The following is a 22,936-nucleotide window of genomic DNA, read 5'->3' on the forward strand; positions in this document are numbered from 1 at the left end:
GAGAGAGAGAGAGAGAGAGAGGAGAGAGGAGAGAGAGAGAGAGAGAGAGAGAGAGAGAGAGAGGAGAGAGAGAGAGAGAGAGAGAGAGAGAGAGAGAGAGAGAGAGAGAGAAGTTTAGCTATTGTTTTTGGCAAGATGAGGCATGGTATTGTACTTTTTAGATCTTTTTAACAAGCTTGGTGCTAGTGAAGGGTGCTTTGAGATTGGGTTGGTCATATTTTTATACATGTTTTGTTAATGACCATCTTTTATACATTTTGTTATATATATATATATATATATATATATTTACATACTGAAAATCATGACTTCAAGTCATAGTTTAATTTTTTTTTCATATGTAAATGTGTGTAATAAACACTACTCATGCTACAAATATCTTCCCACTCACCATACCAACTTGATCACCTAATTCAGACTCCCTATAGATTCCAACAGGCAAACATTCTCATTGTATGGTAATGAAACACGTAAGAAACTAAACATCCATAAGGTTCAAAATGATTCTATGGAAAATTGCTTGGAATTCCCTTACCTCAAAGGATGCCTTAAATAAGAAATGGCCTTATAGAGATCTAAGTTATGCACTTTGCAATCACCACATAGAAACACTTGAATACCCCATTATCCATTGGCCATACACTATCACCGCAACGTCTCTCTCAGTTTGGTTTCTCAAAGCTAAGGACCATGGAAACTAGTGACATTATGAAATGCGTGATTAATCCTTCCATCTCACTAAAATATTCGAAATGAGGAATGCCACAGATTCATATATGAACATGTACTTTTCAAATTATTGTTGTGGGGACACAGGCCTAAATACATATTGGGTTTTGGACCTTGTCCGAGGAGGTACAGTGGTCCGAGAATAAGTCAACAATGAGGAAGGAGTACGGCCAAGAACTTCACGAGCAAATTGTGACCGTTAAGGCTGAGAGAGGTAGGCCGAGGAGGAGTATCTCCTCAATTAAACAAATGAGGGGTCAGAAGGTGAGTTCTATTATCTAGAGTGACACTTCAGGAAGTTCTGTTGTTAAGAATATACACTATGAGTGTACGGGACAAAATGGGAGCTGAGAAACATCTAAGAAAAAGCTGCTACCACTACATTGAATGCTCTGCAGCTAACTCTCTGGCTCTATTTATGGGGAGAAGACCTCTGAATAGTGTTGCCTTGGTCACCCCAACTTACAGAGTGCTTGCGAGGGTGTCTGATAGGACAAGCACTCAAGTAGTGGCTCAAATGATTAACAAGTGGAGGGTCAAGATCGCCTAAAGGAAACTATATAATGTAAGAGACCCTTCATGGAGAAAGGATCGAGAAATTAAGAGGAAAACGCTGTAGCAATCGAGAACTGAACTTGCAATCAAACTTGAGCATCAATATATAAGAACAAATTTCCTCGAACTATGCCGATGACGATTTTCTTTTAGTTTAAACTTGTCTATCTTCACTTTCTTGTCATCAAGATCTACCTTATTTGTTGTTTGATTCACTAAAGTTTAGTTTTCCAACTCACTCTCTACAAATTCATTGTTTTAGGCTTAAGTTTGCACACTTTTTGGGTTAGGGACTCAAATCTGGTCCATACAATTGTCATTGTTTGATGACATATAATATCTATTATTTAATTGGGATTTGATGGTAGAAGTGAGATTGATTTAAATTGGGATTTATATTATGGTGCAAGCTAGAGTTGGTTCTATATTTGATCTTATATAATTGTTAAATATAATCACTTCATTGTTTAAACATTTTTTCTCTTCTCTATTGGGTCACTTTCTCGGCTTCTAGAGATTGGTCCAAATCATCCCCTTTGTCTTGGGTTATAATATTCATTTTTAATTATTAAAAAAATATATGAATATCTTGAAAACTTTGAAGTTTATTATAAATTGATTATTTACAAAATAAAAAATAAAAAAAAAATGAAGAAGAATTGCAAGAATGCAACTATCAGTCTATCACATGACATAGTCCAAACTGGAAGTTAGAGTCAGAGAACAAGACAAAGATTTTGCCAAATTGCCAGGCCAGACGCTTTTCTCGGTCCCACAGAATCACGTGAATTCTCAAGCACACCAATATTCTTCCTATATTGTTTCATACACACCTCCTTTCTCTCACTCTCACTCTTCCTCTTCACTCTGTCAATGGAGAGACTAGTAGAAGTGTTAGAGCAAGAGGTGCGAATAGACTTTGCACTCAACTGCAAATGCCGTGCTAACGTGCGCCTCAGATCACTGTGCGCCACCACCCCCATTGCTTTCAAGGTCCAAACCTCTTCACCCAACAAATTCCTAGTCAACCCGCCGAGTGGACTCGTTCCTCCCTTATCCTACGCCACATTCCAAATCATTCTCAAACCCCAAACCCAATTCCCACCCACCTTTCCTCGCTCACCATCAGACCGTTTCCTCGTCAAAGCTTCCGAGTTCACCACAAACCCGTCCGAGTCAACTCACCCCGACTCGATCAACTCGTGGTTTTCCTCTAGGCCCCACGGGTCAACTCAGGACCTCAAACTCAAGGTTGCCTTCGTGGGTCCCGTACTTCTCAGGCACGCTGTCGGGCGTGGTGACGTGGAAGCTGTCAGGAACTTAATCAAGCGGCAGAAATTTATTCTCACCGAGTTGTCACCCAGAGAATCCGAGTCGCTACTCCGAGTTGCTACTCAGTTGGTCAGCCCCGATGAGATGGTTAACTTGCTAGTTGAAGCTGGGTTGAAGATTGAGTCACGTGTGAGATTGAATAACAATACGAGTCATGTGGTGGAATCGAGGTGGGCATCGAAGGGTTTGGACGAGTTACACGTGGCGGTGGCGTTTGATCAGACGGACGAGATGCTGAGTTTGATAAAGTTAAAGGAATACAGGTCGTTGGATTGTAGAGATAAAGAGGGTCGTACGCCTTTGGATTTGGCTGCGAGTAAAGGAAATATTGGGTGTGCGAAGCTGTTGCTAGAATCGGGTGTGAATACGAACACAAAGTGTAAGGATGGTCGCACAGCTTTGCATAGGGCAGCGGCTAATGGGAACCATCGGATGGTGGAGATGCTGATGGATTTTGGTGCGGATCCAACAATCACCAATGATCGTGGACAATCAGCAGTTGATGTTGCTCGTGACAAGGAACATGTAAGTACTGTAAAAGAAACTGGATAATGAGTGAGAATCTAAACTCAACCCATGTACTACTAAATAGCACAGACTGGATGGGCTAGTAAGCATATAGAAAACACTAATGATCGTTAATTCGTTATAAATATTTCTATTTGTATGTACTTTTTTTTGTTTACATTATTTAAGCAAATTAAATTTGTGATTAATGTAGATTCCAATTTACTTAACTGGAATTTTTGCCCTCAAATAGGAGGGCTAGGTTCGAATCCAGCCTAAAAAAAACCAATTAATGTCTCTATATAAGGATAAAGAGTAAATATCATAGAACATACTTACATCTATAAATTATACCACTGTGAATGAAGGCATGGCAGCACTATGACATTATATACTACCCTTTTGCTGTCAATTGTGGCTGTGTTTCTATAAATCATATGTATAAAACCATTGGTTTTATAGATTTGGTCACCCTTAACTTGGACCACAAACTAGCATCTTGTCATTTGCTGTATGCAATTGCAAAACTAATATGTAACAAAAACTAAAGCTAATGCAAAGGCCTTTCATAATGCACCCAATTGTAGAGTTTAATGGGTGAAAACAAGATGTAGATATAAGGTATTAACAAGAGAAATGTTGTTAGGCGAATTAAATAATGGCGTTTTCCTGATCACTATGCATAATCTTTTAATTAATCTAATTCTATATTCTCTCTGTAGTCTCTTTTTTAATCAAATGATTGTATGACTCATGCAGAAAGAGGTTGTGGAGATTCTGGAACGAGGAGAACAAGTGCTAATGGCTGCAAGGCGTGGAGAGCTAGAGCGCCTTGAGTCACTGCTGCAGAAAGGTGCAAGCATGAACTACTGCGACCAATACGGGTTGACAGCACTCCATGCAGCAGCTATCAAAGGGCACAGGGATGCAGTGCTGATGCTTGTTAAATTCGGGATAGACTTGGAATGCAAGGACAATGAAGGCCATGTACCATTGCATTTGGCTGTGGAGGGTGGTAACCTAGAGACAGTTGAGGTATTGGTGGACAAGGGAGCTGATGTTAATGCCCGGACCATAAAGGGTGTTACCCCTCTCTACTTAGCTAGAGCCATGTGTTATGATGATATCTCTGAGTTCCTCATAAGCAGGGGAGCCTCCTCTTGTATTACAGCCTTTTCATCTTCCTGAGGATCCATCTTTCAATGAATTAACCTACGTAAGCTTGTATACCACAAGGTTTGGTTCCATGTAAGTACCATAGCTTTCTTCATGTTGTTGTTAATATGAACCCTTTCTCCTAGATGGCTATCTATGCGACCGATTCATTATTCATATACTGGAATACAATTTTGTAAAATAAAAGGTTAAAAACCAAACTAGAGCTTTTTTTTTCGTGTGTGTGTGTGTGTGGGTGGGTTGGGGGTGGGGGGGTGGTGGGGGTGGATTTTGCAATGCCAAGACCTTTCATTTTATGACTGTTCTTATACTAGATAATTTTTGCAGAAAGTGTTAAATATGTGCTTTGGTTAACAGGCATTTGAATAATAATTCTACATGTTTCACTTATTGGACATTTGACTAAAAGCCAAGGCCCCAAACTCAGTTCTGTTATGATTTACCAATACAATATTTGTTTGTTCCCTTGTGAATTTGTTCTGCAAATACAGTAAGTGGGAAGAGGAATTCAAACTCAGGCAAACCTCCTCGATAGAATTATACAATGACATTAAGCTACAAGACTCTTGACTAATAAATTTTATATTTGTTATTTAATGGACGTCAAGACTGCAATCATGACATCATAAATTCAACTGAATTATTACAAATTTGATATACCATTATCTCTATAAATTATATCAAGAGATCTTGTTGGCTGCGATCTACTTTAATAAAGGATTTGACTTGCATCTAGTGTTCCGGTGCACTGGTTCACAAAAGGCCATGTGTTGCTTCAATGTCCAGTGCACTAAGCTTCACCCAAAAATAAATAAGTTTTGTAATATTTATTATTTCCAATGGACTACAATGCTTTCCACTAGTAGAAGAGAAATATATCTGCTCTTCATAGGAGGAAAAAACAACCCCTTTGACCAAATTGTAATGTTCCCTCTTTCATCAACACTCTGTGTTTGCATAAAAGTATCCAAATCCATAAAAGTGAGATGAATTTTGTGCGAAAGCCTCTTTAAGCAAAAAAAAAAAAAAAAAAACAGTATTCACTTCACACAGAAATCTACATGACTAAATGCTTTATATTATCCTATTCATTCACCCTTCAATTATTCAGTTGCACAACATCACCATCAAGTCCCTTTTTTAAGCAATTGAAACCAAACCTATTCAAGCAAGGAACTGCATACACGCTTAAAATCCTCGAAGCTTCCTAAAAAGCTTGAAAGTGCCATAGCTTTCTTCCCATTATTGTTAATATGCACCCTTTCTCCTAGTTGAGTATCTATTCGACCAATTCATTATTCATATACTGGAATACAATTTTGTAAAATAAAAAGTTAAAAACCACACTAGAGCTTCTTCTTTTTTCCTGTGTGTGTGGGGTGGGGGGGAGGTGTTTGGATTTGCAATGCAAGACCTTCCATTTTATGAATGTTCTTATACTAGATAATTTTTGCAGAAAGTGTTAAATATGTGCTTTGGTTAACAGGCATTTGAATAATTATTCTACATGTTTCACTTATTGGACATTTGACTAAAAGCCAAGCCCCCCAACCCAAACTCAGTTCTGTTATGATTTACCAATGCAATATTTGTTTGTTCCCTTGTGAATGTGATCTACAAATACAGTAAGTGGGAAGGGGAATTCAAACTAAGGAAAACCTCCTCGATAGAATTAGGCAATAACATTGAACTACAATACTCTTGACTAATAAATTTTATGTTTGTAATTTAATGGAAATCAAGACTACAATCATGACATCATAAATTCAACTGAATTATTACAAATTTGATGTACCATTATCTCTATAAATTATATCAAAAGATCTTGTTGGTTGCGATCTACTTTAATAAAGGATTTACTGGTTCACAAAAGGCCATGTGTTGCTTCAATGTCCAGTGCACTAAGCTTCACCCAAAAATAAATAAGTTTTGTAATATTTATTATTTCGAAAGGACACCAATGCTTCCCACTAGTAGAAGGGAAATATATCTGTAGAGGCTCTCTATAGGAGGAAAAAACAACCCCCTTGATGTTCCCTCTTTCATCAACATTCTGTGTTTGCATAAAAGTATCCAAATCCATACAAGTGAGATGAATTTTGTGCACAAGACTCTTTAAGCAAAAAAAAAAAAAAAAAAAAAAAAATCAGTATTCACTTCACACAGAAATCTACATGACTAAATGCTTTATATTATCCTATTCATTCACCCTTCAATTATTTAGTTACATGACATCACCATTAAGCCCCTTTTTTAAGCAATTGAAACCAAACCTATTCAAGCAAGGCACTGCATAGACGCTTAAAATCCTCGAAGCTTCCTAAAAAGCTTGAAATTGTCTCCCAAAAATGTCCGTCTTCCTCTCTCTCTTGCTTCTCTTCTTCACCGCCCCAGTCTCACCATCCTCTTCCCCAGACCGTTACACCAAATCCCTACCCTCCAATCACAAACCCAGAGAATACTTAGAACTCACTCGTCCCCTACCGTCCGATTTCCTAGTCCCATCATGCTCAAAACAAATCCTACGTCACTCCTTCGCCGACACAATCAACGCCCCTCCTTTCTCCACCCTCTACTCCCCGCCGTCCAATTGCCTCTCCCCTTGGTCCCACGTGGCACTCGAGTTCCGCGCCGAGTCAAGAGGCGAACAGTACGACCGCATAGCCGGCTTGTGGCTCGGCGGAGCTGAGCTTCTCCGCACAAGCACGGCGGAGCCGACCAGGTGTGGAATCTTCTGGAAGGTTCGGAAAGACATCACAAGGTACTCCTCTCTCCTCGTTCGCTCCGACCTTAACCTCACCATGATGCTCGAAAACATCGTTAACCATGTCTACACCGGCGTTTACCACGTCACCGTTAGTATCTTTTATTACAAAGATAACACCGTTAGATCTCCTCCTCCATCTCTGATTTCAGAGAGGGTTAACACGTGGCAAGGTCTTGGCGGTCTATATGACCCGCCAGCTGATTTTATAATCCCAATATCGGATCGGGGCGATAAGGGGTTTTGGTTTCGAATCGAATCCGAAGATGTACAATCCAAAAGTATCCGAATTCCACGGAATACTTACCGTGCCGTTTTGGAATTGTACGCGTCGTTTCACGGAAACGACGAGTTCTGGTACTCGAACCCGGCGACTTCGTATATCAAAACCAACAACCTAACTACCGAACGAGGTAACGGAGCTTATAGAGAGGTTTATGTCACGATTGATGGGAAATTTGTCGGGTCGGAGTCTCCGTTTCCGGTTATGTTCGCGGGCGGGGTTAACCCGTTGCTTTGGGAACCGGTTGTGGCAATTGGAGCGTTTAATCTTCCTTCTTACGATTTTGATTTGACACCATTTTTGGGCATGTTGGTGGATAAAAAAGCTCATAGGATTGGGTTTGGAGTGACTGACGGAATTTCGTATTGGCTTGTGAATGCCAATTTGCACCTTTGGGTTGATCATAGCTCGCGAAAAGTTAAAGCAAAGTCTGTCATTTATGAGAGTCCAAGATTGAAGATTAAGCGTAAAGAGGATTTTAAGCTTCTTGATGGGTCATTCAAAGTAGAGGCAGAGAGGAAAGCTAAGTTTGTAGGGTGGGTTAAGTCGAGTTTAGGCAATTTGACTACGATTTCTTCACAAAACTACAGGTTGAAGAATACAGTAAGATTTGAGATGAATGGAGCTTATAAATTCGTTAAGCAGAAAATTAAAGCAGTGAGATATGTGAAGGTGCTTAGCGATTTAGGCAGCGTGATTTCTTGGTTTAGTGTTCATAGGAGATACCCTCTTATTGTTGTTACTTCGAATTTACCTGGACCGATGAAGAAGAAGGATACGTACATGCTTGTCACTAATGTTTCACATGTGTTGAAAGAGAGGTATAGACAAAAAAGTTTTGTTAGTATTGTTCATAATGTGCAGGATTCTGAAGGATGGATGATGGTGAAGGATCATTCGGTTCTCTCTGGTGCAGCCACTACCAAACAAAGCTTTAGTTACAGGGATGACTTTAGATGCTACACGCGGACTGTAAAATCGAACGATGGTAAGCTCATTAAAGACAAAACCACCTCTGCTTGCCTTTCTTCAGTCTAATCTCTTGTTTCAGAATTAGGAAGAATGGTTGCAATCTTTTTTATTATTTTTTTTAATTTTTTTTTTTTTTTGGTCAAATCTTTATAGGTGTAGTTGTGTATGTGAATTTGTGTAATAATGTGAATTTGTATGATTTCGTTTAAATTAGAATGGTAAAAAAGATTACATTTGATCAACCTGTTAGTCTGTTGAATATACATAAAGGACCAAAATTGACCCCATAAATTTTGGATTAAGGCTTGGTTGTGTGATTGTTGTTGTGATGCAGAGAATTTGAAACTACTATTACTATGTACTCCGTGTGCATCTGAATTTGTACTTTTTCTTTTTTTTTCCCTCGTCCATTTGGATTTTGTGGCATTCTGCATTCTATGTGCTTCTTATTACATGGACAATATGCAGGACCGTATCCAAATGATATAAGTATGAATTTATAAATGAACTGCTGAAAAATGGTAGTGAACAAATTTTGCGTAGACACTTACCATCAAAATATGAATAAACACAACAAAAATTCTAGTACTACAAACTAAGCCACAACTATCCATGTGTCTTAACAATGATATGATATCTAGCTTTTCTTCTAATTTGTTATCAAGTAAAAAAAAAATTCATTAAAATAGAAAACAATTTTTTGTCAAGAGTCTTATAATTTAATTGAAAACTATCAATGTTTCAAAGAGAGACAAAACTTTTCTTTTTTGAGGAGTATGATAGTGTATATTATATTTAAACTATATAATCATTAAGTAATAGGTATATCATTGTCTAGTAGACCTTAGAGCATCACCATCAACTATTTCATAAAAAATGTCATTTTGACATACTAAAAGTCTACTTTATTATTTTACCACATCATTTTACAATATTCCATTCATCAGATGTTTTATCATTCAATTCTATATATTAAAATAATATATTATCTTCTCTCCATTATCATCAACATCAACAACAGCAACAACATCAACAGCACAACCACCAGCCATCAATATCCACCACTGCAACAACACCGACAGCCACCACTGGCACAAACCCCTACATCCACCAATGCTACCTTAAAAAAAAAAAAAAAAAAAAAAAAAAAAAAAAAAAAAAAACAACAACAACAACAACAACTACTAAACCAACCAACAAACCAGAGAATAAAACGCTGACCTAAACTCAACCAACAATCGGCCTAAAACCCCAGCCCAACCGACCAACAACCCACACAACGCCAATCCAAAATGCCAACCCAAAACCCACATCAAAACCCATCCCAAATCTTACACCCATAACCCGATTAAAAGAGATCTAAAGGTTGGTGGTGAGGGCTGGAGAATGAGGCGGTGAGATCAGCAGTGAGGACTGGAGAGTGATCTTGATCAACTTTCTTGAACAGGGAGGAGAGGGAAGAGATAGAGAGTGACGGAGAGAGAAGAAATGAGATAGAGTTTGAGAGTGACAAAGAAAGAAGATGGAGAGAGATATATGTGGAAGAGGAGAGAGAAAAATGCAATAAAATAATAATATTTAATTTTACAATTGTTGTCCGTTCCGTCTCACATCTGAGACGGTACTGTATCGGTGTGCCAAAATTTTTGGCATATGGCACACTTCATGAGGCTTATATTTTGGGGTTTGGTGTGCCAAATGCCAAAATTTTGGCATATGGCACTCCTACAGATGCTCTAATACATGAAGGGGATTCTTCTAGCCAATATATTACATCAGTGTGGTTCTTTCCTTCACATGCTAACTTTTCTGCTGGTCAATTTGCTTGAGAAAGGCAGTAAGAGAAACATATACTCTTGATAGAAGAGTCAAGCACTTTAACATCATTAAGAATGTGGCCAATTCACAAATTGGTGTGTCCAGCCAACTTTACTTCTTCTACCAGACTTTTGAATGCACACTTGGTCTCCACTTTTTAAAGCCCTGAATTCATAGCAAATTGCACTGCACTTAATAATCCTAATGCAAGCACTTCATGCTAATCGTTTCTTGCTTCTATTTTTGCACTCATAGTTCCTACACATTAGCTTCCACTATCACGAACAAGTTAACAACTACCCCTATACTAGACCATCTCTGGATTCTCCTTGGCCCGACCTGTAGGTCCGCTAACGTAAAGCTCTAGGGTTTTGGTGCCTTCATTTGGACTACTCACTTTCTCCTTTGATTACTTATCATCCAAATCGAAAACTTTAATTGATCCTCCATCTAAGATGGAGATTCCTACACACACTTTCTTCGGCTCAAGAATGATATGCTTTTAACTTTTAAGATCTTAGTGATGTCAAATTTGGATCAGGGGCACAAAAATCCATCTTCGAAGTATGCATGCAAATTTGGATCTAAGACATATATATTCAAACTAAATGATATGCTTCTAAGATCTTACTAATATCAAGTTAAATTATATGCTTCTAAATTCCATTTCTGATTGTGTGAATCAATTAAACCTCCCTTGCATTATCTGTAAAAGACCAATGAATTGAAAGACAAAAATATATAAGTAATCAAATTACAAATATGAGAAAAGAAACCAATCACCGATATTTTGAGCGAGAAAGTTAAATAAGCATTTTCAAATTTTTAACAGGATTAAAAATAGATAATTTAGGTAACTATCATAAACAAACATGGTTATAGCTATAGGAAAATATTTCACTTCAAACAACTTTTAGAAAATGACATTAATTAGATCCTTTATTACCTATGATGCGCAAAACAACACATTATATGACATTCAACCCATGTATCAAAAATCATAAAGTAAAAATTACCATGCCCAAAATTCTGGAATTGAATTAGAAAGAGAACTTTCAACACTAGAAACAAAACCACGTAACGATCAACGATACGATATAAATAAAATTACCATTTTATCTGCAAAGAAGACCTTGGCTTTTGGGGCTAACCATGTCATATGAACAACTGCTGCATTGCTAGCACTGTTCTCATTAAGATCAGGATGCCAAATGAGTAGTGATAATATGAACTTTTATTCCGCATAAATAAGGTATTGTCAACGTTGTCCCCAAACAATTTTATTGAAGAAGTGCTCATAAAAGTCAATGCCATGCTTCAAGAAGAGCTCTCAAAGCTAATAGAGCTTCTCATCTAATTAAAACCCAATCACATGAACAACCACATCAAGTTCAGTTCAAATGCACACCCAACAAACCTAAGATTAGCCACAAATAATCACAAATGCATTGGAAAAAAAACATAAAACAAAGATAATCAGGGGGCAGAGATAGCAACAACAAAAAAAAAAAACTAACCGCGGATTGCTATTGGTAAAACAATGTGAGAGGAGAGAGGAAGATTACGAATTTACATTATAAAAAGGGTCAATAATTTAGTCAAAACTAAAAAATAAAAAATAATCTACAAAATTTATATAAAAATAAAAAATTAAAATCAATTCAACTGTTAATATTTACCTAAAGATAAGAAAAAAGAAAAACCCAGTTTCGGATGTAACTATATTACTTAGCAGAGTAATTTTTATTGAAAATTCCTAAAATAAACAATTATTAATTGAAACTTAAATATTACTGCATTAATTGGGTATTAAAGTGGGCCGGGCTTTCTGATGCCTTGCAAATTACCTTATAAAAAGTAAATACAACGCTGTGTCTTGAAAGATTCAAAAACCCCTTGTTCCTCATATCATTGAGAGCTTCTCCAACTCATTCTTAGCCACAGCACACAAGAATAGAAGATGGAAGCCATGTCAGTCCCAGAATACTCCATATGTAGGTATGCAAGTGGAGTCATAGATCTTTGCCACGTCTTGAACTAACATTTCTTGTTTTGCCTAAAAACATATTCTCGTATTGGTTAGGGGTATGCATGGGTCGGATTGGGTCGGATTGAGGAGATTTTTTGACCCAGTAAAAAAAATTCAACTCAACCCAACCCAACCCACATGGGGTGGGTTGGGTCAGGTTGAACCCATGGGTTGGACAATTTTTTTTATTACTATTATTATTAAATTGAGTAGAAAAAAAATATCACATTTGCCATCTGAGTTGATAAACAAAATATGCATTAATATATAAACTAATATTCCAACTTAGTTGTAAACAAAATATGTTTAAGTATCCAACTAAGTTGATAAACAAAATATAAATAAACTAGTATCCTAATTCACTTATAAAAACAAAATATACATGAGTTCCTAACTCAGTTATAAAAAAAATATATCTAAATTTTTAATTTTTTTATTAATTATATAATAAATATATATATTAAAAGAACTAATAAGATTTTATATTATATATGATAGTAGGAACTGAGGAAGTGCTCTATAGCTGGTTTTTTTTTTTAATTATTAAATATATAATATATTTTAAACATATATTAAAATATGGGCGGGTCGGGTCGAGTTTGGCGGATTTGTAATTTTATGACCCAAACCCAACCCGACCCACTATTAAAAAAGAATTGTAACCCAACCCAACCCACCAAGCCCTAAAAATCGATCCAACCTAGCAAGTTTTCTGCACACCCCTAGTACTGGTTTTTCCTTCTTAGTCCCGAGTTCAAAACCAATTTAACCGAAACAAAATTGTTTCTCTGGAACTAACGCCATTATTTCTGCTTTGACAATCATCAAACATTTGCCAATCCCAACAAAAAAATTCAAATCATACCAATCCCAACTTGATGTGAGGCCAATGGTGGCACAATGAATGTTTTTCAGGTAGTCATTCCAAAAATTAAATTAGAAAAAATTTAATAAAAAGATAATTGAATATATTGATATCATAAAAAGAAAAGGCCAATATATAAAGTTTTTTAAAACACGGCTATAGATGAAAATTACAATTTTAAAAACGCAACTATAGGTGAAAATTTAAAAAAAAAACCCTATACTAGCATTTTAAAAACACTGCTACCAAAACTGCCGAGTAGTTTTGAAGAAATTTTGTGGGGAAAAAAAAAAATTCTATGAACTGCTCGAAGAAAAAAAAAAAAAAAAAACCTATACCAACGTTTTAAAAACATAGCTATAGGTGAAAATTACAAGATAAAAAACCTTATACTAGCGTTTTAAAAACGCGACTATAGGTTAAAATTTAAATAAATAAAAAAACCCTATTCTAGCATTTTAAAAATGCTTCTACCAAAACTACCCAGTAGTTTTAAAGAAATTTTATGGAAAAAAAAAAATTTATGTGAATTGCCCAAAAAAAAAAAAAAAAAAACCTATACTGATGTTTTAAAAATGTAACTATAAGTGAAAATTACAAAAAAATAAAACCCTATACTAGCATTTTAAAAATGCAACATAGGTGATAATTTATTTTTTTTTTTACAAAAACCTTATACTAACGTTTTAAAAACGCTACTATAGGTGAAAGATCTATAATAGCACTTTTGAAAATGCTAGTATAGATCAGTTGAGTCTATTGCCATAGTGTAATACCAACACTACGAAACTTCGTTATAGAAAATGCGGGTATAGCTCAAATTGACCTATACCCACATTTTTAGGAGGTATAGGTGCGTTTTAAAAACGTGACTACAAACTTGTTTTTTTTGTAGTGAATGTTTTCTCTCCAACCCAATATAGTAATTTTTCTAAATCCATTTATCATATGTTGATACGTATAAGAAGTTGGATTAGCATTCACATAATGCATCCAAACATTCAATGGAACTAAATCTTGACTTCCAATGCCACAAAGATGGGTGGTTAACAAGAAGTTTCCATTGGTTGGAACTAACATCATTAATTTGTTCAAGTAGTTCACATAGCTTTTGAAGATATTATGGTACCACCATTTCTCATTAGATGTAGTAGCTCCAAGAATTTGATTGAAAATCAAATTTGACACCGCAAGCCTGTCACCTTGCTAGGTATTATTATTTGATGGAACGCCAGAACTGTCCTTCAATTTATGATTTTTGTGTATGAGGAAGACATGTTTATTGTTCTTGTGATCACCTCCTATCACTAAGTCTTTATCTTGGATTGCAAAATTTTTAGGATGGTACAAAAATCCACGAAAAAAACCACGAGAGTGAAGCTCACAAACCACATGGAGTATGCCCTGTATAATTTTTCTAGCCTTCTCCTCTGGCCGATATACCTTCCATTTCAAATACTCATCATCCCAATTATTTCCTTTTTCTCTTCTCCAACTACTGTTTCAGCGTAATCTCGTATTTATTATGATTGAGAACAAAATGCTTTTCAAACTTATGTCTGGAAATAACATGATTGTTGTGCACATTAGACTCCAAATTATAGTTCCATCCATTATTACAAACCCCTGATTCAACCTTATGATGAATAAGGATGACTACATTTAAGTATAATCTTGGGAGTTGATTACGATTGTCCCACTTTCTCCATATTCTGTTTCTTTCCCTTCCATAAGGGTCATTTTTTTCCCTCGTCCATTTGGATTTTGTGGCATTCTATGTGTTTCTTATTACATGGACAATATGCAAGAACATATCTAAATGATATAACTATGAATTTATAAATGAATTGCTGAAAAATGGCAATGAATAAATATTGCACAAACACTTACCATCAAAATATGAATAAACACAACAAAAATTCTAGTACTACAAACTAAGCCACAACTATCCATGTGTCTTTACTATGATATGATATCTAGCTTTTCTTCTAATTTTTTTTAAGTAAATAAAATTTCATTAAAATAGAAAACAATTTCTTGTAGGGATGGCCATGGGTAGGGTATGGATCGAGTATACCTATACCCTACCCGAAAAGTTTACCCATGGATACCCGAATATCATTACCCATCAGTATCCATACCCAAAATTTACCCTTATTTATTATCCATGGATATCCATACCCTACCCGAAACCCTTTTTTTTTTTTTTTTAAATCCAAAACATTTTAACTTAAAAACTAACCAATAGCTTTATCTTAAAAAAAAAAAAAAAAAAAAAAAAAAAAAAAAAAAAAAAACTAATCAATAAATTTGAAATCAAATGTATCTACTTCTTTTTTTCTTTTCTTTTTTTGAGATAGAAATTTTATTAGATAAAAAACTAAAATAATAAAATAAAATAAAGAAGCAACACATGTTATTCGCGAGACCTATTTCAGACAACCCTAAAACAAATGCAAGGGAACAAGGACATGTTATGCCAAAAAAAAAAAACCGTGGGCTTACCAAACAGCAACAGAAAATCCCTTAACATGAAGGTCTATGTATCAGTAATAAAAGTCTTCTAAACTCCATAGATATACAATCATCACAAAATACTACTATATCAACTTTTAAAATATAAAATAAAAAAATTAATAATTTTGTTTTCACTATGCTTGATGTAACCTATCAATTACCTTTAATATTATGCTTTGTAAATTTTTGTAGTAAAATAGTAGTATCTTTAATATATTCTATTGTTAAATTGTTACTTGGTTGATGTGTTAGCAATAGTGTCCTATATTACATCACATGATTAAGATGATTGATATTTAACCTAAATTGAAATAAAGTGCGACCAAGTTATAACCTTAATTGTTACTTGTTTGTATTAATGTTTGGTTGGATAAAGTTTGGTTGCAACTCAATTTGAAAGAATTCCTCCAAACTAGACCAAGTGACACCTTATGAAGCTAACATGTGTTTTGGGCATACACATAACCATTTACCTAACCCACCTAACTATAGTCAACACACTTAACTAGCCTCTCTCTCTCTCTCTCTCTCTCTCTCTCTCTCTCTCTCTCTCCTCTAAGATTTAATTCTTTGCACATTTACTCCAAAAATAAGTTCTTAATTTTTTGTATTTCAAAAGCATAGTCTATATATATATTTTTAAAAAAGTGTAAAAATACCATTTGAGGTTTGGAGTTTATATGAATGAGAAAATCACGTAGTCATCATGTTATCAATAACATGAATTAATTGGCAATGGAGAGAAATATATTGTAGCCATCATGTGCTCGCATTAAGAAAACTCACTAATCATGTCACTAATCACATGATCAGTAACGTGATTTTCTCTCCTATAAGAACTAATGGAAGTTAAGTCTTAGCTCTTAGGGTCCAATTCAGCGGAAATGGAAATCTAAGAATTGAAAAATCAGTTTTTGCGTTTAAGCCTTAAAAAAAAGTTTAAATTAGCAAATTTTTGTGTACAAGTTCTCATTAAAATTGATGTTTTTTTTTTTTTTTTTTAAAAGAGAAAGTTAGAACATTAAAATTGATTCTACCCCCAGTTTTTTTTTTGTTAAACTATTCTACCCCCAGTTTAAATCAGCAAGATTTAATTTTTCAATTTAAGATTGGGCCGACCGCTTTTAATTTTATTTTAAATTCAGAACCAACCAAATTCAAATTGTACATGTTTTCTAAACAATCCCACAGAGACTCATAAAGGGACCATGTGTGGAATACAGAGTTACGGGCGAAACCGCAAAAGCGCCTCTCTCAGAAGTCAGAGGTCAAAGCTTCGCGGAATACTAGCATTTTAATCGCTAAATTAGAGAACAAACTACAAAGCCTCCCTTTTTTCTTATATTTTGTCTCTTCCACCATCCCCAGCTCCTTATTTTTAACTTCTAAACTCTCTCTCTCACACACTTTCTCTATTGCTCTACAATGGCTATCACAGTCCCAAACCTAATCAAAGAAAGAAAATTCCCATTCATATTAACCCTCTCAGTTCTACTCCTCTGCTTTGCATTCCTCATCTTCACTGACACCAAATCAAATCCATACCTTCTCTTCTCTACTTCCACCACCTCCACCTCCACCGCCACGTCAGCTCTTCAATCCTCACTTCCGTCGTCTCCGCCTCCGCCTCGGCAAAATGACGGCGTCGCTGCCGCTGCTATTGCTGTGATCAATTATATCATACAATTATCTCTGTCATGATATAAGCTCTAAATGATCATGTTATATTTTTGCCATGTAATATTCATTTAGCCTGGATGGGTTGATGCATACTTCTAAACTACCTTTTCCATAATGCCATACAAATCTCACTCTCAATACATGTATATGCCATATACCTACAACTGGTACGCAAGTCGAATTTACAGACAGCCATCATATAGGGGATTCAGGGCTTCATGAAATTGGTATGGTGCAGGGATGTATTCAGGATTTTAAGTTGGGGAGGGGGGGCGGAGATAAGCGAAAAAAAAAAATTTCAAATACGCATCCATATAATATTAATAAACTATCAACCAAGACAAATACCCAAAAATCATTGTTTCTTAATATATTAAGATACAATCATCTACTAACAAAAACAAAAGACACGAAACACTATTGTTTCTTTATACAATCATCTATGAAAAGGGAACTCGACGCTCTTTCAAATCTTCAAAATCATCTACGATTGAATCCAAACTAAATGTTGAAGCTATATCCTTTTCAATGTATAACATCAAAGAGTCCGTCAAAAAATCATTTTCCATTTTGTTTCGAAGGTTAGTTTTGACAACTTTCATAGCTGAAAATGCTCGCTCTGTAGTAGCAGTAGAAACTAGAAGAATAAGCACAAGTCTCACCATTCTATAAACAAGTTTGTAATGTTCTGAATTTCTAGTTCTCACTAACCTTTGAGACAACTCAGATAAACTTTTCAATTTTTTGAACTCTGGATCCTGGATTGCATTATGCTCAAAATGATAAAGCTCCTTCTTCAACACTTGTTTGTCATAATCTGTGAAATCTTGTGGATAGAAATTCTCTACCAACAAACAAAGATCACTACTTCTGAAAGATTTTAATGCCTCTCAAGGTTCTAAAGCTGAGCTAAGCCTAAGTAACTCCATTGCATCTTCATTAAACCGATAATTTAGTTCATGCAGTTGAGAATCTATTGTAGCATAAAAAATATTTACTCGATAATGATACTCAATTGTAACGTTATCTTGCTGATTACTAGCTCGACCTCGCCTAGGAACATAACAAACATTCATATCCAGGACATCAATGCAATGCTTCTCACAAAATGATATCACAGTGGTGAGTAAGCCAGAAACTGATCTAAAATGTGAACTCCAACTTGTTCTCCATCAATTGCATCATCAATTATATTTTGTAAAACTTCAACAGTTGAAGTAAACATCCTTAATAAGCTAGAAACTGATCTAAAATGTGAACTCCAACGTGTTTCTACAAGTCGTTGTAAAGTGCCAATTGGAATAGCAACATTAGTTGTTGGCAATCCCACGTTGATTTCGGAAGTAGTTGATTTTCTTTTGAAAAAATCAAGCATTGTAGTTGATTTTTTCATGATCTACAAATAAAATAAGAATCACCGTTATTTTCTTAAATTTGTGTGACAATTTTCTATAATATATGATTTGTTTTTTTCTTTTTGTGTTTGTTCTGCCTTTATTTATGTCTTTGTGTTTGGTCTGCCTTTATTTATGTCTTTGGATTGTCTCCATCTTTTTGACACTGACCCACTAACCTAATGAATCCGACTACCAACACCATAAATTTATTCCCTGCACTACTAACAAAAACTTTTCTTAACTTTGCCCTTTGTTTTTTCTGTCACTTGCCTGTTGCCCAACTCCACTTGTCCCTATTATGCCCACTACAAGCCAACAAAGAAAAAACTAATCTCTACAAACTCTACTCTCTGTCTCTATCTCTATCTCTCTTATCTATATAAACAAGAGAGAGAGTCACAAACACAGAGTGACAGAGTCACAAAGCCAAAAAGCCAAAAAAAAAAAACACTATAGGCAACAGTAGCACAGAGTCAATTCACAAGGCACAACACAAGCACAATTTCTACTTTCTATGAATCTCAGATTCTCAGATCACAAAGTTACAAACATTACTTTCTATGAATCTCAGATTCTCAGATCACAAAGTCACAAACATTTTATTAGGTTTTGAAGGAAAAGATAAGAGTACCTGTGAACTGTGAAGGCTAGAGCAACGAAGCTGGGCTGGGTAGATCGAGCAACCGGCGGCAGTGGCGACGGCAAGTGGGTCTTGCGTGGGCGGCAACAAGTGGGTCTCGCCGGCGTGGGTACTAGGTAGCAAGTAGCAACTAGCAAGGTCAAGATGGGCTCGCAAGCGTCACGGCGTCACGGACTCACGACGACATGGCGTGGGCGTGGGCGGCGGCATTGTCGGCGTGGGTGAGTGGGTCTCTCTCACTCTCTGTCTCACCTCTCTATCCTCTGTCTCGTCTCTTAGTCTCACTTTCCTTTCTTTCTTTCTTTTTTTTCATTTTTTTCCTTGGTTTTTTTGCTTTCTCCATTTGGTGTTGGCCTACTGACTACTGAGAGCTGAGTGTTGTTTTTTTTTTTTTTTAATAGATTTACTTGGGTCATGGGCTCTTGGACTAGCCGGATGATGGGCTGGGGGGTTCTTGATTTTTGGGAGGGGGGCTCGAGCTAAAAACTAAGGGGGGCCCAAGCCCTTTTTTTTTTTTTTGAAAATTTTACTTGCTCAAAAAAAAATTTTTGGGCCCAAGGGGGCCCGGGCCACCTTTGGGCTCAACGTGGGTCCGTCCCTGGGTCACTATGGTGGAGGAATCATCTTTCTTCTTTGGCAACCTGCGTAGGGTTGAATTTAAAGTTAAAAGTTGTAAAAAGCCCCCTTAAACAATGCAAAGAGAAATCTTGAGCAAAATCTATTTTTGCTCAAGTCAAGCGAGAATTAACATGGTTTATTAGAGATGGAAAACGCATTAAGTAAATTAAGTTCAAAAGTAGGATTTTAAATATTGGGTCATTTATCTTCTGAGTCAATGATAGATTGTTCAAGTAATTCCTCACTTATCACTAGCCTAACTTGTGTAAATGGATAAAGTCGATTTGAGTATCTGGGTTGTGGGACATGGAAATATCTTTCGAGTTTATTAAAAACCTCATTTTCCACAAATTGTGTTCTGGTGCTCTATTAGCTGAGAAAGAAACTCCCCATGTACAAGTAACAAGAGTGTTCAGAAGATGTAGTCAATTGTTGTACTGCACACCTACCATCGAAGCCTGTCGAGCTCGCCACTCTTGAACTAGTGCGCAGCAGCAATACATGAGATGAGTGAGAGAAGTCATCCAATGAATCTCCCTACCAAACAAAACAAAGATAGTATGAAGCTAATGTTTTGTCCTGCATACTAAAGCACTTCTTTGATGGCCAAGGAAGTACCTCTATGTTAAAAAGTTCCTTAATTTCCATCTCATGCAACAGGTGTAGCAGCATATCAACCACAGAAGAGGGAGTATGACATTAGATAATTGATTGATCTTTCACGAGCTGTACTTCAAAATTGATTTACAATTTATGTTGACAACTAGCACTTTAGTTATGATGATCCCATCACAATGTTTCACAAGCTTATATATTTTTCCCTTTAATACCAGGTTAGCTATCCACGAAAATGTTCCACAAGGGTAGACCCAGGTCTTGAAGCCTGTAACAAAATAAGAATACCTAATTGCTGATCATAAATATTTCTTAAGAATCTGATGTGCTAAAATCCTAATCCAAATGATAAGATCAAACGGTAATAAGTTTGATTCAATTTTCTAAGTAGTCAATGATATATGCAGACATGACCTCGCATGTATATATATTAGTTAGAACTTTTTTTTTTTTTGAGGAACTTAGATCCTAACTTTTGTCTTGGACCTCTATAATACCATGCCTACTATAAGTAGGGAAAAGGGGGTTTAGTATGCTAACTTAAACAAGGTTCGTTGCAACAATCGAAAAGATCAGTTTGCCATTGACTATGATCTTCTGGCTTTAATCCAATGTCCCCATGGCTGGAATTTACATTGGATATGTACCTGTGGTAGAATTTCATGAAGCTTGTTAATTTGGCTAAGGCGTGTTTGTATAAGCTATTGGGAAACTGTATTTTGAGTTTAAAATGAGTGTTTGTAAAAAATTTATAAGGAGCTATATTTGCAAAACAAAATTTTGAGTTTTAAAAACACTCTTTTAATCTCCCAAAATGTCTAACCAAACAGATCATAAGACTTAAAAGAGACTACCATATCAAGTCTCACTACTACTCACTCATATTTTTCGCTTACCCTAATATCACATAAGTTGGTTCATTGGCAAGACGTTTCGAGATCTTCTTCCAGGTAGCACATTTACAACATTTTCCATTACATCAATAAAGTGTTCACTAGGTGTGTGTTTGCGTACTGCTGCCAGCGTTTGCGTTTGTGTTTTGACTGGTCCTATGGCACTGTTCATGGACCAGCCAAGTTTCACAAAACACATGAATAGTATTTTGGTTGTTTAAAAAATATTTTCTTACAATGTTTTTAGTAATAAGTTTTCAGTTTTTAGCAAATAAGCAGTATCCAAACAGACCCGGTGTATTTATGGGACTCTATTTGTTCATGATTGCTGCAATTCAATGTTTAATTTGTCTTTCTCCTTATGGAGTGCTTCATGAAATTCCAAGTCAAGATACCTACGAGACAATGACTTCTCCGATATACAGGGAAAAATGAGTTTTTGCCCTTATTTTTTAAAAAATCTAGCACAATATTCCTGTTTTGAAACTATTAAGCACTGTGTCCCGATTTTTGAAACTCGATTTTAACAAAATTGAGTTCTATATAAAACTCGATATCCTCAAAATCGAGTTATATGTAAATTTTTAATTGAAACTTGACTTTAGCCAAGTGGAGTTTCACTTAAATATATTTTTTTATTTTAAAATTAAGTGACAAAATATGCATATAACTCAAAATTGTTAATGTTGAGTTCCACTTGTAATTAACTCGATTTTTTTTAAATCGAGTTTCAAAACAAGAATATAGTGCTTAATAGTTTCAAAAAAGAGACATTATGTTAGATTTTTTACAAAATAAGGGCAAAAGTCCATTTTTCCCCTCCAATACATCCGCATCTTTCTTTGTCCTATCAGTTTTGAGTATAACATTTTGGGCCTCCATATCATTTTCTTCGAGGATGTATTTATTTCCTTTAATCCTCTCCAACTGCGTGCAATCCTTCGTTTAAATTCTGTGTTCATTGTTACAAGTTACAAAACTAATTGATTAGCTATTGATTAATTCACGTAAAATGGATCAAATGCTTGATAAAAAACTTGGCCCACATCTCAATTCCAAATTTTCCTGGACCCAGCATAGAGCCTCTTTTTTTTAAAAAAAAAAATATATATATATATATATAAATTTACTAAAAACTATATATTTTGATAAACACTATACAAATATAATACTAGAAATAAGCAATTTTTAAACCTATCAAATCTTTTGATAAAATACATCTAACAGAGCTTCGGTCCCAACTCCCAAATACTAATGAAAATCTAAGCTTTGGTTCCTTTGTTTACATCTTAGAAAATGTTATTTACACAAAAAAAATTTAAAAATATTTTTCATACTAGTTGAACCGGCTAACTTTTATTAATTTTTATTTAAATTCATCACTGATATTACTTTCTTACCTATTGCTAATAATCTAGCACATCAATAAACAAATAATTTGATAAATTTTTTGTCTGGTATTACTTTCTCTATCTTAAATCTTAATGCCTAAGGTTTCAAAAACCGTCCTCTCCAAGGTCTTCCAGGAATCTAGGCTCGCCTTTTC

General features: G+C 35.5%; 2 protein-coding genes and 1 pseudogene across 2 annotated transcripts; 2 read left to right on the plus strand and 1 right to left on the minus strand.

Moving 5' to 3' along the window:
* The first annotated feature begins 882 nt into the window (after positions 1 to 882).
* Positions 883 to 4,524, plus strand: LOC115957223 (serine/threonine-protein phosphatase 6 regulatory ankyrin repeat subunit B-like). Its single transcript, XM_031075423.1, has 3 exons — positions 883 to 943; positions 2,063 to 3,141; positions 3,883 to 4,524. Exons 1-3 carry the CDS (start codon positions 883 to 885, stop codon positions 4,309 to 4,311), a joined length of 1,569 nt encoding a protein of 522 aa, XP_030931283.1. The 3' UTR covers positions 4,312 to 4,524.
* Positions 4,525 to 6,477: 1,953 nt separating this feature from the next.
* On the plus strand, positions 6,478 to 8,560 carry LOC115958110 (peptide-N4-(N-acetyl-beta-glucosaminyl)asparagine amidase A). Its single transcript, XM_031076473.1, has one exon. It carries the CDS (start codon positions 6,648 to 6,650, stop codon positions 8,382 to 8,384), a length of 1,737 nt encoding a protein of 578 aa, XP_030932333.1. The 5' UTR covers positions 6,478 to 6,647; the 3' UTR covers positions 8,385 to 8,560.
* An 11,747-nt stretch (positions 8,561 to 20,307) lies between these two features.
* LOC115957224 lies at positions 20,308 to 21,562 on the minus strand (annotated as a pseudogene).
* Positions 21,563 to 22,936: the final 1,374 nt, after the last annotated feature.

This window comes from Quercus lobata, chromosome 8, assembly GCF_001633185.2.
Source record: "Quercus lobata isolate SW786 chromosome 8, ValleyOak3.0 Primary Assembly, whole genome shotgun sequence".
Taxonomy (NCBI): Eukaryota; Viridiplantae; Streptophyta; class Magnoliopsida; order Fagales; family Fagaceae; genus Quercus; species Quercus lobata.

What these genes read in the sequence shown, in the direction of transcription:
- LOC115958110 (XM_031076473.1), top strand. Translation starts at nt 6,648, where the DNA reads ATGTCCGTCTTCCTCTCTCTCTTGCTTCTCTTCTTCACCGCCCCAGTC.
- LOC115957223 (XM_031075423.1), top strand. Translation starts at nt 883, where the DNA reads ATGAGGAAGGAGTACGGCCAAGAACTTCACGAGCAAATTGTGACCGTT. An exon ending in GACCGTTAAGGCTGAGAGAG is followed by an intron (nt 944 to 2,062) that starts GTAGGCCGAGGA and finishes TCGGTCCCACAG; the next exon opens with AATCACGTGAATTCTCAAGC. An exon ending in TTGCTCGTGACAAGGAACAT is followed by an intron (nt 3,142 to 3,882) that starts GTAAGTACTGTA and finishes TGACTCATGCAG; the next exon opens with AAAGAGGTTGTGGAGATTCT.